This window comes from Perna viridis, chromosome 4, assembly GCF_037379345.1.
Source record: "Perna viridis isolate PV_CMFRI_1.1 ecotype Kerala chromosome 4, ASM3737934v1, whole genome shotgun sequence".
NCBI lineage: Eukaryota > Metazoa > Mollusca > Bivalvia > Mytilida > Mytilidae > Perna > Perna viridis.
Genome location: NC_142448.1, coordinates 22,151,444 through 22,165,455, shown reverse-complemented (window position 1 = coordinate 22,165,455; position 14,012 = coordinate 22,151,444). Strand labels below are relative to the sequence as shown.

The 14,012-nt window shown below is 32.5% G+C and overlaps 1 protein-coding gene across 1 annotated transcript in view; it reads left to right on the top strand.

Annotated features, from left to right (window-relative positions):
- LOC148619330 (putative chitinase 10) overlaps positions 1-12,515 on the top strand; it is a 50,328-nt gene extending 37,813 nt beyond the window's left edge. Inside the window, exons 18-27 of the mRNA XM_088579094.1 lie at positions 2,207-2,386; positions 3,228-3,484; positions 4,190-4,314; positions 4,627-4,750; positions 5,692-5,874; positions 6,237-6,356; positions 7,078-7,507; positions 9,781-9,963; positions 11,731-11,881; positions 12,459-12,515. Coding sequence (XP_088435220.1) covers positions 2,207-2,386; positions 3,228-3,484; positions 4,190-4,314; positions 4,627-4,750; positions 5,692-5,874; positions 6,237-6,356; positions 7,078-7,507; positions 9,781-9,963; positions 11,731-11,879 — 1,751 coding nt within the window. The 3' untranslated portion in view covers positions 11,880-11,881; positions 12,459-12,515. The remainder of the gene's footprint in view (positions 1-2,206; positions 2,387-3,227; positions 3,485-4,189; positions 4,315-4,626; positions 4,751-5,691; positions 5,875-6,236; positions 6,357-7,077; positions 7,508-9,780; positions 9,964-11,730; positions 11,882-12,458) is intronic.
- Positions 12,516-14,012: the final 1,497 nt, after the last annotated feature.

Below are 14,012 nucleotides of genomic sequence, written 5' to 3'. Positions count from 1 at the left end.
AGATAGTTGTACGTATACATTCATTCTATTAATATGAGGACTAGTCACTTGTTATTGTGTTCTGTCTTTTATTCATTTACGGGGATATCGTATAAAAATAACAAGTCTTTCAAATCTTATAATTGATCGAATTATGAGAAGTATCTATTATTTCATGTCGTGTACTTAATTAAAGTACGAAAATTCCACATTCTAAGTATTACGTAATCTTAAGGTACCTTCTAGCATCTTCGGAGTATTTTTGGTCGTTTTTTCTGTGTAGTTTGTTATTTTATCCTAGGTGTTTATTTTCATAATGTTAGTCTCTGTTAAGTGGGCTTTTAAAATGATTTTAAATACTATAGACCAGACTTTTACATGGCTAAACAAATTAGTTAGAATAGTCAATTCACCCCAGGCCGACCAGGACCTTGTTAAATTTGATTAAAAGATGCTATACGATATATATTTTTATTATATCATCTTCTGCTTCTTATTTAAGGACTGACTTTCAATAAATATTTTTATACAATATCTAAAGGTCCAACGGATCAGATCGCACCAGAACCATGGTAAGTTTTATTTTTTTTTCATTTGATTTTATAGTAAAATTTTAGTATACATATTTATATTTTAAAGGGAAACTACTTTTTATACCCAGTGTTTGCAAAACTATATTCAAAATTAAGCAAATAATATTCTTTTGTTTTGTTTTGTTTTTATTTTATTTTATTTTATTTTTATTTATTTATTTATTTTTATTTTTTTTGCTTTTTCAATTTTTCGTTGTTTTATGATTTAAGAGCTATTCTTTGTAAGGACCAAATAAATCAGACAAAATTGGGAAACACAAATGTCAAATATTGCATAGTTTTACTGAAAGGATGCCTCCTGGTTCCTGGTATGAAAACGTGGAAAACAAAAGCAGCTTTCATTTTAATACCTGACCACCCTAATATATGGATAAACTACATATATAAACTGGCTGTATTATTATAATGGGGTTGTCAAACTTTCAAAATATCAAAACATAAATTCATATAAGCATTAATGGTTTCCATTATAAGGAGCCCCTTGAAAACATCAAAAATTACCTTTAAGTAGATATGGTAAATATTACTTGTTGATTTCTATGGCGACGGGTTCCTAAATTTTTTGTTTATCTAATATTGATGTTGATATGTCATATAGACATTTTAGTAGATATAAAATAATTTGAAAATTTGAGGTTTTCACGTGAGTTTGATGCATTCAGACAATGGCTCTGAAAGTACGTATGTGATTCCTGCAACTGAAAGGCTAAGCTCTGCAATATCCAAGCAGCAGTGCGTTTCATTATATCAAAAGATTTAATGTGAACGGAAAATCAGAAAGTTAGCCATATGTTGTTGTAAATGCATTTTTAAGGTTAAAACTAAAGGTAATTCTCCAGTACAGAACATTTATTAATTACTAACAAAAAATGTAAATCTAAACATATTTGTACTTGTACTGAGATATCATCGGTGTCTTCTGGCTATACCAAAGTTTCATAATTTCATATCTTGGCTACTTTAACATGAAAAAAAAACAATAGCGTTGTCATAGTGATAAACTCTAATTAGTGAAATGTTTTGAATAAAAAATCAAATTGAACAAATTACATTTAAATCAGTTATGAAGTTGTTTTTCTTTTCTTCATTTAGCCAGTTTTTACATTTGCGATATTTCATGTTACATTTACATGTAAAGATATATTATCTAATAAGTAGGTATTTATTTCAGATGCTCGTATTATGGAATGATTGTTTGATTTTATTGATTCTACTCTCAGCTGGTGAGTCATCAAGTATTTTCAAAGGAAATTACACTATAAATTATGATAATCCGTGCTCTTATTCTAAAATAAGTTGTTATTTAAAATATTTTGTCTTTATGATACGTATTATCTGCAATTATATTAATTACCATTTTCAATTTCATTTTTTCCCAACATTATTTCCACAATGTATTATTGATTAATTGTTCAGTTTATTCTGCGATTCAGTGCAATATTTATTTTTAAAAAAAATTACAACAAACACGTCGAAATCGAAGTACATGATTTAAACATGAACCTATCTATTTACACAATGAAGCGAATAATAGATTAAATATAAAACATAAATTTCCGGAAGCGTTTGACTAAAAGATAAGCAAGAAAAATAGAATCTGCGATTTTACATTGAAATTACAGGAAGCAGCCAAGCCTACAAGAGAGTATGTTACCACACAAACTGGGCCCAATACAGACCAGAACCATACAAGTTTTTTCCAAGCAACATCGATCCTTTCCTTTGCACTCATATCATGTATTCCTTTGGTAAGGTTGTCGGTAATAAGATAGAACCATATGAATGGAACGATGAAAGTACAGATTGGAGCGAAGGTAAGACTTTTATATCACAAAAAAAACGATGAAAGTACAGATTGGAGCGAAGGTAGGACTTTAATGTCACGAAAGCGATGAAAGTACAGATTGGATCGAAGGTAGGACTTTTATGTCACAAAACGATGAAAATACAGATTGGAGCGAAGGTAGGACTTTTATATCACAAAAAAAAACGATGAAAGTACAGATTGGAGCGAAGGTAGGACTTTAATGTCACGAAAGCGATGAAAGTACAGATTGGATCGAAGGTAGGACTTTTATGTCACAAAACGATGAAAATACAGATTGGAGCGAAGGTAGGACTTTTATATCACAAAAAAAACGATGAAAGTACAGATTGGAGTGTATGTAGGACTTTTTATAACACAAAAAACGACGAAAGTTCATTTAAACCTTTAACGTGACTATTTTCTGAATTTTTTAAATGTATATTAGGAGACATAAATAAACTTCTTTTGAAAATGAAAAAAATCACGAGTTTTGCATCTGAAACTTGATAGAATCATTTGAAAAAGAATTTAATGTCGATTGGTTTTTGTTGTGTTTATTTTTATACATGACGTTTGATTAAAAGTAGAAATTACAAAACACGTAATAAACGCAGACGATCTCCACTTTTCAGTTGTATAAACTTACCTTCGTAATTGTTCGTTGAGAGAAGGAGTAATCGACGGAACCAAGGTTATAGCGGTAATCAAAAGAATGTAATCCAGGGACAAAGACCAGACATAGAAAACAGACATACACAACAAAGAACATAAAGCAACTAAAAGCATACATACAAATTAACAAAAGCAAATGAGAACTATGTTATGTGGGTTTGTTTTTATAACAATAGGAAAATATGAAGAAACTGCTAATTTGAAAAAGGTCAATCCAAAATTGAAGATATTGTTAGCTATTGGTGGTTGGACACATGGATCTGGGCCATTCACGGAACTAGTGGACAATGCAGTTGATATTGAAATGTTTGCACAAAATGTTATAACGTATCTGAGAAGGATCAACTTTGATGGCCTCGACCTTGATTGGGAGTACCCGGCCAATAGAGGGAGTCCACCTGAAGACAAACAACGGTTTACAGAACTATGTAAGGTAGGTAGTGCTGATAGAAACCGATAACCATTCCCTTTTTGCAATCTTTCAATATATTAGGGGGAATATTCGAAAATGACAAATTATAATAATAATTATACAAAATTGCATCACACGGATACAGCTTTATCTCGGTCGCTCAGCTTTTAATATATTTTGTATGCTTCTATTAATTCCCCATTCACGCAATATCATCAGTCCTCCACATCTGTCCATTCACCGGACTAACATCATAACGCTTACCGTCCGTCCTCCAATGTATGTCATTTGGTTACTTTTTCTTTTGTTGTTGAAAAAAAACGGTACACATTTCTCTGAAATATACTTCTGATTTTCGGTGTGACTGCAGTGGTAACCCAAACTCAAATCTCGTTAGGTACAGTCGTAAATTCCATTGAACCAATTCCACAACTTACGCATGTACAGAAGTTATTATAAATTGTTATTTCAAAAGATACATACGATAGTGACATTGAAAACTCTGACATGTATCTGAAAAGTAAACTCAATTTGAGGTAGTCAAATCTACGATATGTGCATACCAGCCGATATTAGATTTTCATTGTCCACACCCCAATAATGTCTTGTAAACTTGTCCATTTTCTAGATACATATATTCTATTTTTTTTATTATATCTACTGGAATTCATGTCTGGTTAAAAGCATTAATTCCTAAAAAAAAATATCGTTATTTTACTACTATAGATTCTAAGACGAGCTTTTGAAGATGAAGCACAACAGTCAGGACAAGACCGTCTTTTACTGACTGCTGCAGTGGCTGCTGGGGAGGGAACTGTCACCACAGCTTATGAAATTGGTCTTATTTCACAGTAAGTCAATACTTATTTGAATGAAATACCATAGTGGCTTTCGATATTAGCCTCGTTTCAAATAAAAGTTTAGTGCTTGGCTATATCACTGCCCTTATATGCCCTATTAGTGATATTTTCTCCACTATCAACACAGTCTGGTTTTATCAAAAGACGATTTCTTGATTTTGAAATGAACTGGATTGTTCACAAATAAATGTTTTAACCCTCACGAGAAAATAATTATTTACGAAGAAGTAATTAAAAACGTGATTCGTTGTATACATACAAATGATATTGAAATAATTCTACTTATTATCTTTTTTTCTGAAGGGAATTGGACTTCATTAATTTAATGTCCTATGACTTACATGGAAGCTGGGAGAAAACTCTAGGGCACAATAGTCCACTTTATGCACGTAGTGACGAAACTGGGGAACAAGCCACTTTAAACCAGGTACTTAGTCATTAAATTATGAGAGAAAATCTCTAGATTAATTACTAAAAATTATCTTTATAAAACAAGACAATATAAAGTTTGCGTTAAAAATTTTAAATTTCTTTTGTTACACTTTAAGTAATTGTGACCATTGGGACAATATAACGACATGCACAAGTACATATGTCAATCTATACAATAAAATTGGCTTATACTATAAGTTAAATTCAGTTCTGAGTTTAAAATAGTAATCAAGTAACCAAGATTCTAGTGGAAATCAAAATAATGTAATCCAGAGACAAAGACCAGACATGGGAAACAGACAAACACAACATAAAAGAACATAAAATTACTAAAATGATACGTACAAAAGGAACTAAAGTAAATGAGCAACTCGGATTCCACTAAAAACTAAAAGATTGGAACGGAATGCAAATTAATTGTGCGTTTCCTTAATATTTATATGTTTAGAAGCATTTTTAAGAAAGTGGCGAGTCTTCTAAAATAATAAAATAATAAGGCTTAACATACTGGCCTTACTGGTCTCAAATCCAAATACGACGGACATTGCAAATCCAAAATGGAACCCGGCTTCTATAATATTCTATGTGCACAGAACACACTTTCCATTTGACCTTACAAAACCATAACAACGCCAAATTCAACAAACAGGAATGTGATGACAATTTTAGTTTAGTAAGGATATTTTTTTTAATAATAATGTTATGTGAAATATTTTTATTGTACTGTACAAATATCACACAGGAGAGCCTTGTAGAATTTCGTTCAGTTTTTGCTTTGTTTAATCATGTTTAAAATAATATTATCCTGATGGTAGTAACAACATTCAATCAAAGAAATAAGATAATAACTGCATAAGCTGTTTTTTTTTAATACGGACTTCTGTATATAGCACTAGCTTATTAAACATATAAATATCCATGACATCTCTTTAAAAGAACTATGCTGTGCAGTTATGGTTGAATGGGGGAACACCAAAAGATAAATTGATGATGGGACTGGGACTATATGGTCGGTCGTTTACTATGGGTTCATCTTCCCCTGAGCTTGGGAGTGTAGCCAAAGACGCTGGTGTAGCTGGGGCTGGCACGAGAGAACAGGGCTTCCTTGCATACAGTGAGGTGAGTAAAAAAATCAAGATTTTATACCCACGAAGTATCAACAACAAATTTTCATGATTAAGATATGTCATGTTGTTTTAGAATGCATGAATCAGAGTTCTTGTGTGCTTTAGTATTTTATATTAATCCCAGAACATTGTAGACATACAGTATAAAAGAGCATTTTCATAATATTGGTTCATTACCATGATAAAAATAGTTTTAATAACATAAGTACATTAGTTGGCAGTAATTCTGAAATCTGGATAACAAAACAAGTTCAAAAGTAGGAAAGGGGACATTAAAGTATGATTTTTGATACCTTGTTGTGTATCTTTCCAAACTCTTATGTTCAATGAAGTAAAAGGCGATAATAATTACAGATTTGTAAAAACCTAGAAAATGGATGGACACGGGTATGGAATGACGAACACAAAGTACCCTATGCCTACAAAGGTGATCAATGGGTAGGGTATGATGACGTCCAGAGTATCGAAGTTAAGGTATGATAATACTAACGTATTAGATAGATGTAAAGTAAATCTTTAGCCTTTTCGTATTATATGTTCATTCATATTTGAATGACAGTTTTGTAGTAAATGACAAACACGGCAAAACAGTTGAATTTCAAATGTAAAATCCTACAGTGGTTCACATATTACAAACGTATCACCTTTTATTGAGCTCAGAATTACTTGGATGGTGATTATAGTAAATGAATGGAATATTACTGTTTAAAAATAGCAGTCTTTATACAAACCGACAGAAGGTAATTCATGCACGTCAGAAACCCATCAAATTCAGTTGTATTTCTTGTTCAGAAACAGTTACTGCTCACATAATAAATCATAGTTTTTCACTTGGTGGTTGCGCTTTTGAGATAAAAAGTATACTTGAAACTGACACCTTGAAAAAGTTGCTGTTCTTGATTTAGTGGGAGATAAATGTATGGTTTTCTCAAAAGTAAAGATCTGGATACAGAAAGGATTGTTGTTTTGTAAAAATATAGCATATGTAGACTCAAAGAGCCTTGTTTGTGTGGTGGGTTTTTCTACGCCATGAATAACTTTACCATTGGCCGTGTCTGAATTTTATTTAGCATAGTACTTAAAATACCATTTATTACAGTAATGTTATGGCGATTGAAAACATTACAACTAATATTTACGATTTCTATGATACATTTATGTACAAAATTCAAAAACTAATATAATCTTTTCACAGGCTAACTATGTGAAACAAATTGGTTTGGGTGGTTCCATGGTATGGGCGATGGATTTAGATGACTTCACTAACAATTGTGGTAATGGAGTAAACCCATTGATGACAACACTCCTGAGGCTTTTACCTGATGACAACACTGATATACCAACATCCCATCCTACACAAGAAACTACAACCAAGCCAACACAAGCACCAACAACCAAACCGACACAGGCTACATCTACTGCTACTCCATCTACTAAGTCGACTGAAGCGTCTACCGCCGCCCCAACTGCTATGCCGACTGATGCACCTACCGCTGCCCCAACAACTAAGTCGACAGATGCACCTACCGCTGCCCCAACAACTAAGTCGACAGATGCACCTACCGCTGCCCCAACAACTAAGCCGACAGAAGCGCCTACAACCAAATCTCCAGGGCAATGTGGTCGTAAGTACCCATTGTTTCAAGTAATTTTGTAATTGTCCGAAGTCATGTCAAGTTTTAAAGTTTAGCCCTACCGGCTATGTTTAAAGGTTATATGTTTGGTCCTTAAGTCTGATAATTAGAAACAATGTGTATTTATTTTAACAAGACCTCTACATTAAACGTTGCCCCCCCCCAAAAAAAAAAAAAAAAAAAAAAACCCACTCCCTTAAAAAAAACGAACATAAGCGGACATCTGTTTTAAAGGACTGTATATGCTTCACTTGTACAGTTTTTCTTTCTTTTTTTTTACTAATGATAATTTTACAGCATGAACTTGTATTTGTGAGGGAATGGCCCCGTAAAATTGACATTTGGTTAAAAATTTCTAATTTTCAAAAATGCTTTAACCAAAATAATATATTTGATTAGTTAACACTCTAAACAGATTTAAAATTAAAATGCTTTCATCGTTCAGTAGGATTTTTTTGTGCTTGGCTATGCGATGAAGTGGTTTTCTTAATTTAAGAGAATGCAATGCAAGAGCTATTATGCAGTTTTATATAAAGAAATAACCTATTTTAAGGAGGTTGATCTAAGGTAAGGGACACAACTCTTACAAATCATCGGAACGTATGTTTTCAGCATTTTACATCAATCTTACGTAAGCATTAAAGTAACTAATATCTACTATACATTACAAATATGTTGTCGAACCAGTAGAAAAAGCCAAAAACAACATTATTTTTGTCAGCAAAACGTATTAAATCCAATAATTATTATAAGACGTAGAAAATAATAGCAATAATAAGACTTATACTACCAGTGCACTCTTTAAAGAAGAGAAAGTGGAAAACCATAAATCTGTGCTATCCTCTTTTGGTCTCTCTACCAGGGATGATTATTGTGATCTACCGTCAATGTACTGGATTTTTAAACTTCACAAGAATCCATACAAACAACGCTACATAGCTGGATCTACAAAATGTACCATCAAACCTTTCAAAACTTTAAACTTCCATACACACAGCTGTCAAAGGGGGTCTCCAGTCCTACCACGACACTCGTTACTCCCATAGTGGTATTTATTAAATGCGGATCCTGAAAAAATCGAAAGATCTGGGAAACCATCAATTCAAGATTATTATCAGAATACAACAGCATTAAAACCTATGATTTTTCGACTCTTTATACTTCTATTCCCCAGACTCGTTAAAATCCTGACTCTAACACATTAAACATCATTGTTACTCCCAAAAAGACAGTACATCTGTAGTTCTTGGTATATATTCCTCATACTTTTTGAAAAATAATTCCAAATTATCTTCCTAATATACCGAATAAGATGTTTTCAAAATGCTGAAGTTTTTGATCGACAACATATTTATCAAGTGTGGTTGACGCGTTTTTTCAATAAACGGTCGGCATTCCAATGGGAACAAATTGTCCTCCTCTGATGCTGGCCTATTCATTCACTCTTATGAGGCTGACTTTATAGCTGATCTGATCCAAAAAAGGAAATCCTTTAGCTAGATCCTTTGATCTCGGTTTCTGGTATATAAATGACGTATTGTCGTTAAACAAACCCAGGTTCGGGAATTTGGCACATCGCATCTACCCTAAAGAACCCGAAATAAAGGATTCTACAGACACTGTGAAGTCAGCCTCATATCTTGACTTACACTTAAAGGTCGATGGTAAAGGAAAACTACTGACCAATCTATACAACAAACGTGATGACTTTTCATTCCGAATTGTCAACTTTCCTTTCGGCTGTGGCAACATCCCTTCGGCACCTGTGTATAAAGTTTTCATATCACAACTCATACGTTATGAAAACTGGGAGCATGGACCAGGTGCACCGGTAGTGTAAGCGTCCTCTGCTTTTCTAGAAACACCCGCCGAGTTGCTCATAAAGAGTCAAGTCCGGGGTAAAAGATAGAGGAAAGGAAAACTATGACACGTTGAACAAATCAGTTTTCTTGGTACAGATGGATACACCGTTACGATCCACGAGTGCATGATGACAACAGAAAAATGTTCTGTAGTGATTAAATGTAGTTCAGTCTTGTAGCAACATAACCACCTCTTGGCTCCCTTGATTACTCTTGGATTTATTTCATTCTGTTCAAATGAGAGCTTGAAAGGATTTGGTGAAATTGAATATGATACAAACATATCACTGATTTCAAGAGTTATGCCCCTAACACTAGGTCTACCTCCTTAAATGAGACTTTTTAAAAAATTCAAAAGATAAAGTTTGTAAAAATATTTCACCAAGAATCTTGTTTTTACAGCTCCCGACGTTTGTCCTGATGGAGAATATTACGGAGATTCTTGTGAACCTGCTGTATTCTATCAGTGTTGGAATGGTGTAGCATATAAAAAGGAATGTCAGTCACCTCTGATCTGGGACTCTTATCTTGACATCTGTAATTGGGATTATAACGTCAACAATAATGAAAAGAGGGTCAATTGTGGTAAGCTTTCCTAAAATACATAAAATCTACTTTTATTAGCTTTTGCAGAGAGCTTAGGCAATCGGAACTCCACAGCGGAAATGGCCGGGTAGTTCCGTACTTAGGCTCTTGGCATACAAATAACAAGTGAATGCTACATTTTGGGAATTTTAATGAAACATTCGTTGTAACTTGGAAATTTCACCGAATTGTACCGTAAAACCGATATGAATCAATTATATATTTTGTAGATTGAAAAACACGAGCTCTCCTATAAAAAATTTCGACAGAACTATTATTGAAAAAGTAATCAAGGGAGCCAAGGTCATGATAATAATAGTTAGTGTAACAAAGTTATTATATCATGATAATAAGGGAAAAAACAATCATACAAACCAAAAATACTCCACGGTCAAGCTCTTCAGGCGTCGGTTTCACAAAAAGTCGTAAGTGAAATTGATTGTAAATCATGACGTCACAATGCTGTTTTAGTTTATGACGTCATTACTTATGATCAACTTTACACTTACGACTTTTTGTGAAATCGAGACCAGGCTCTTACTAAAAACACTTCTACACTGAAAACCTGGTACGACTTTGTTGGTTGTGCTATGTTCACTATATACATATATAGTTCTAATAAGCTTCATAAGGTCTGTGCTGCCAACACATTCTATTTTATTTTTTACTAAAACTTCCATTTTTACAAAAAAGCACCTTATCGACGACCTTTCGCAATAAAATAAGTGTTTCTTAAATCATAGAACGTGGAAAACCATATACTGTAATAGCTGACAATACTTGTTTGGCTATTTCTTTCTTAAAAGATTTCAGAACTATAATTCCTAAATTTCACCATCAGCTAGTATCGATGATAATTTGTGTAAGGTTTCGTTGTCTGATATTTTACCTATTTTTATAAACACAAACGATCAGAGTTTCTCTACAGATTTCAATGATATTTTTTTTTACATTATTAAAAATATATATAATTTATTAAATTTGAACCCCCCTCACCAATGAAAAATAGAATAGCCCAGGTAGCTGCTTCAGATTTAAATAACCAGGGGCTAGCTATGAAAAGATCAATATGTGAGTATTCATCAACTCTTTCAAAAGCAACTGGTCAGTTTAAATGTCCCAATATCTTTGTCAATCCTTTGCATTGTTCAACAGATTGGTAACAAAAGAGTGTCATGGTTGTAGGAAAGTCACTGTAAAAGACTTTGTGAAAATTTTTAAGCTACTTGTGGTAAGAATTTTGACGGACATGGCCAGACCCCCGCGATCATTTCGTTCCTTAAAGATTAAAAGATATTAGCCAAAACTGATAGACAAAGGTCTACGGAAATGACTTTTTATACAACAAAATTGTGCTTACGCATTTTTTTATATTTATCATAATGCTTAAAAAGATCTATGCAGTGATAAACATACAAAAAAAAATGGATAAAATACATATGAAAAAAATCAGTGGAAAATTATCGAAGAGGCAATACATATTGCATACTATTAATTGTAGAAACCAACTTCTCATGCATATAAAACTGAGTCGCAAAGAGAGTTTTTGTAAGGAATATTTGTACTTATCGCCTGTAGAAATGCCTACCAAAACAGAGAAATATACAAAAGTATTTTTTACATTTATTTTCTTTTAATGTATTTTATTTGACCCCTATTCTTTCACCATTCTACCAAAATAATGACACGATAATCAAATGTTTAAAATTATGATTTACCTCGTTGTTAGGGTATACGTGTATAATGTTCTATGCAATTTACTTCAAGAACCAGACAATTGTGTGGATGGAGAATTTCGTGCTGACAAGTGTGATAATAGGGTATACTATCAGTGCTGGAATGGTAAAGCCTATAGGCATGAATGCCGTGTAGGAACCAAATTTGATAGCAGTTTCAACAATTGTATCTGGACTTAAAGGTAGCGGTTACGCCATCAATATCATTAGAGAGCAGTCGTTCATTTATTTGAACTAGAATGAATTAATATGGATTGATAAAGGTGGTTCAGTCGAGACTTTTTATATTTCATCATTTCTTTGTCAATGATCTATGACTGGCCAATTGCTTGTCCTATTTGTCTCCGCTTTTTATTTCGAATTTAATCCTAGCCTACAATATAAAGCAAATACCAATTACAAAAATAATTATAATAATTTTTAAGTATGTAGAGGCTAAATACACAGACAAAGCAAAGTAAACTATGACAGAAATATCAAACAACATAAAAACAATATAACAATGTAGAATTACAATAGTTAAATAGACTGCTAGGTTTTACTCCGGATTAGTTAAAAGATTTTAAAACCCGAAGTGTTTGTACTGTGAATAACATCGTTTTATTGATTTAATAATTAATGCAGATACGTGAATTCCTTGAATATAATTATGTTCATTCATTATTATTCTAACCCATGTCTTTTCAATATTTTATCAATTTTACTACGCTAATTTTATATAATTTATTAAGTTGCTAAACTCCATTTTTTATTTTTTAGGTCACCAAAAGAAATGCAGAACAGTTCAAGAATTATTTTAAAATAAATATATATTTAGAGCTATTGAGAAAGTAGTATTGTTTCTTATTGAATTTCGGTTGTTAAGTGCACATACACACTTTTTGACGATTGAATTGTACAAAAAGACACAATCTAGTATTCTATACTCAATACAATCCTTCTATTGAAAAATCCCTGACAATAAAGTAAACATTAATGCAAACAAACACGAAGTTGTAATGGAAATTAAAAACTCCAATTTCAAGATGGATTGGATATGCTTAAAGCAAGACATTAATTAAAAAATATACATTTAGTTTTTGGAAGAAAGTAAGACTACTGTATGTTAATGTGCATCCCTTTATTCTAAATTTTTCACACTAGCTTTCCAAACGTTTATTCCTCGAAGGTCAACACCTCCCTCCAAGCTATTTTCATCACTTGGCGTCTGCCGTCGTCGTTAATTTTTCAAAACTCTTCTCCTCTGACACTACCTGAGCAATTGAAACCAAACTTGGTATGAATGTTTCTTGGAGTACCCTGCATAGAACTGTTGGGGGAATTTATGATCCATCGTAAAACATTGTCGCCGTTACTAAAAATGGAACGTAGGAACCAGAAAGTAGTTTTTCGCATATATCTTAAAAACCCTGAATTTTAGTCAAATTCTGAAAGGGTAAAAGTGTCCAGAATGATAATATCTATCTGTGGTGATATTTTCATTTTAATCTACATGTATTAATCTATGTTGGAGTCCTTTTTCGACGTTTTTTGCTATTTTTATTGTTACTTCTTTCAAACATTTTCTCCTCTGACACTACTTAACCAATTGGAACCAAACTTAGTATGAATGTTCCTTGGGGTATCCTGCATAGAACTAATGTGGAGATTTTTGATCCGTCAAAAAACATAGCAGTCGTTATTTGAAATAGTACATAGGGGTCAGACAGAAGTTTTTCGCATATTATATCTCCAAAACCCTTAGGTTTTGTCAAATTGTATCAGTTGCTGAAATGATCCTTATTACAAGGCCTACAAAAGTCTCCAATAAATCAACGTTGTCATAAGACTACCCGTAAGAGAAATTGCCCTTGAAAGATGAAAAATCTCGGTTTTTTTAAGTTTTCAGCCAATATCTTGAAAACTATAATAGATAGAAAAACCTTTCAATTGCTGAAGTGATCCTTATGATAAGTCTTACCAAAATTTTCTTGAGTCAAAATTGTTGGACCACTCCTTGTTTAATTTATTGCCCTTGAAAGGCAAAATTTAAACAGGTGAGCGATTCATGTTCATGTGAGCTTCTTGTTTGTGGTTAATTATATAAATACAATATAAGTTGAGGAGTTAGTAACATTCAGCACAAAATACAACTATACATTTTTATTATAAAATATCATATTGCTATATAAATCATTTAACATAAAGATATTTTCAAAAAGAAAAAGCCTAGCTAAGATATGGAATTTGATATCTACACAATTCATATGATATTGCAACCAGTCATTTATGTTTGCTAATAAAAGTATTGATTCTTTTGAATCATTTTACGAA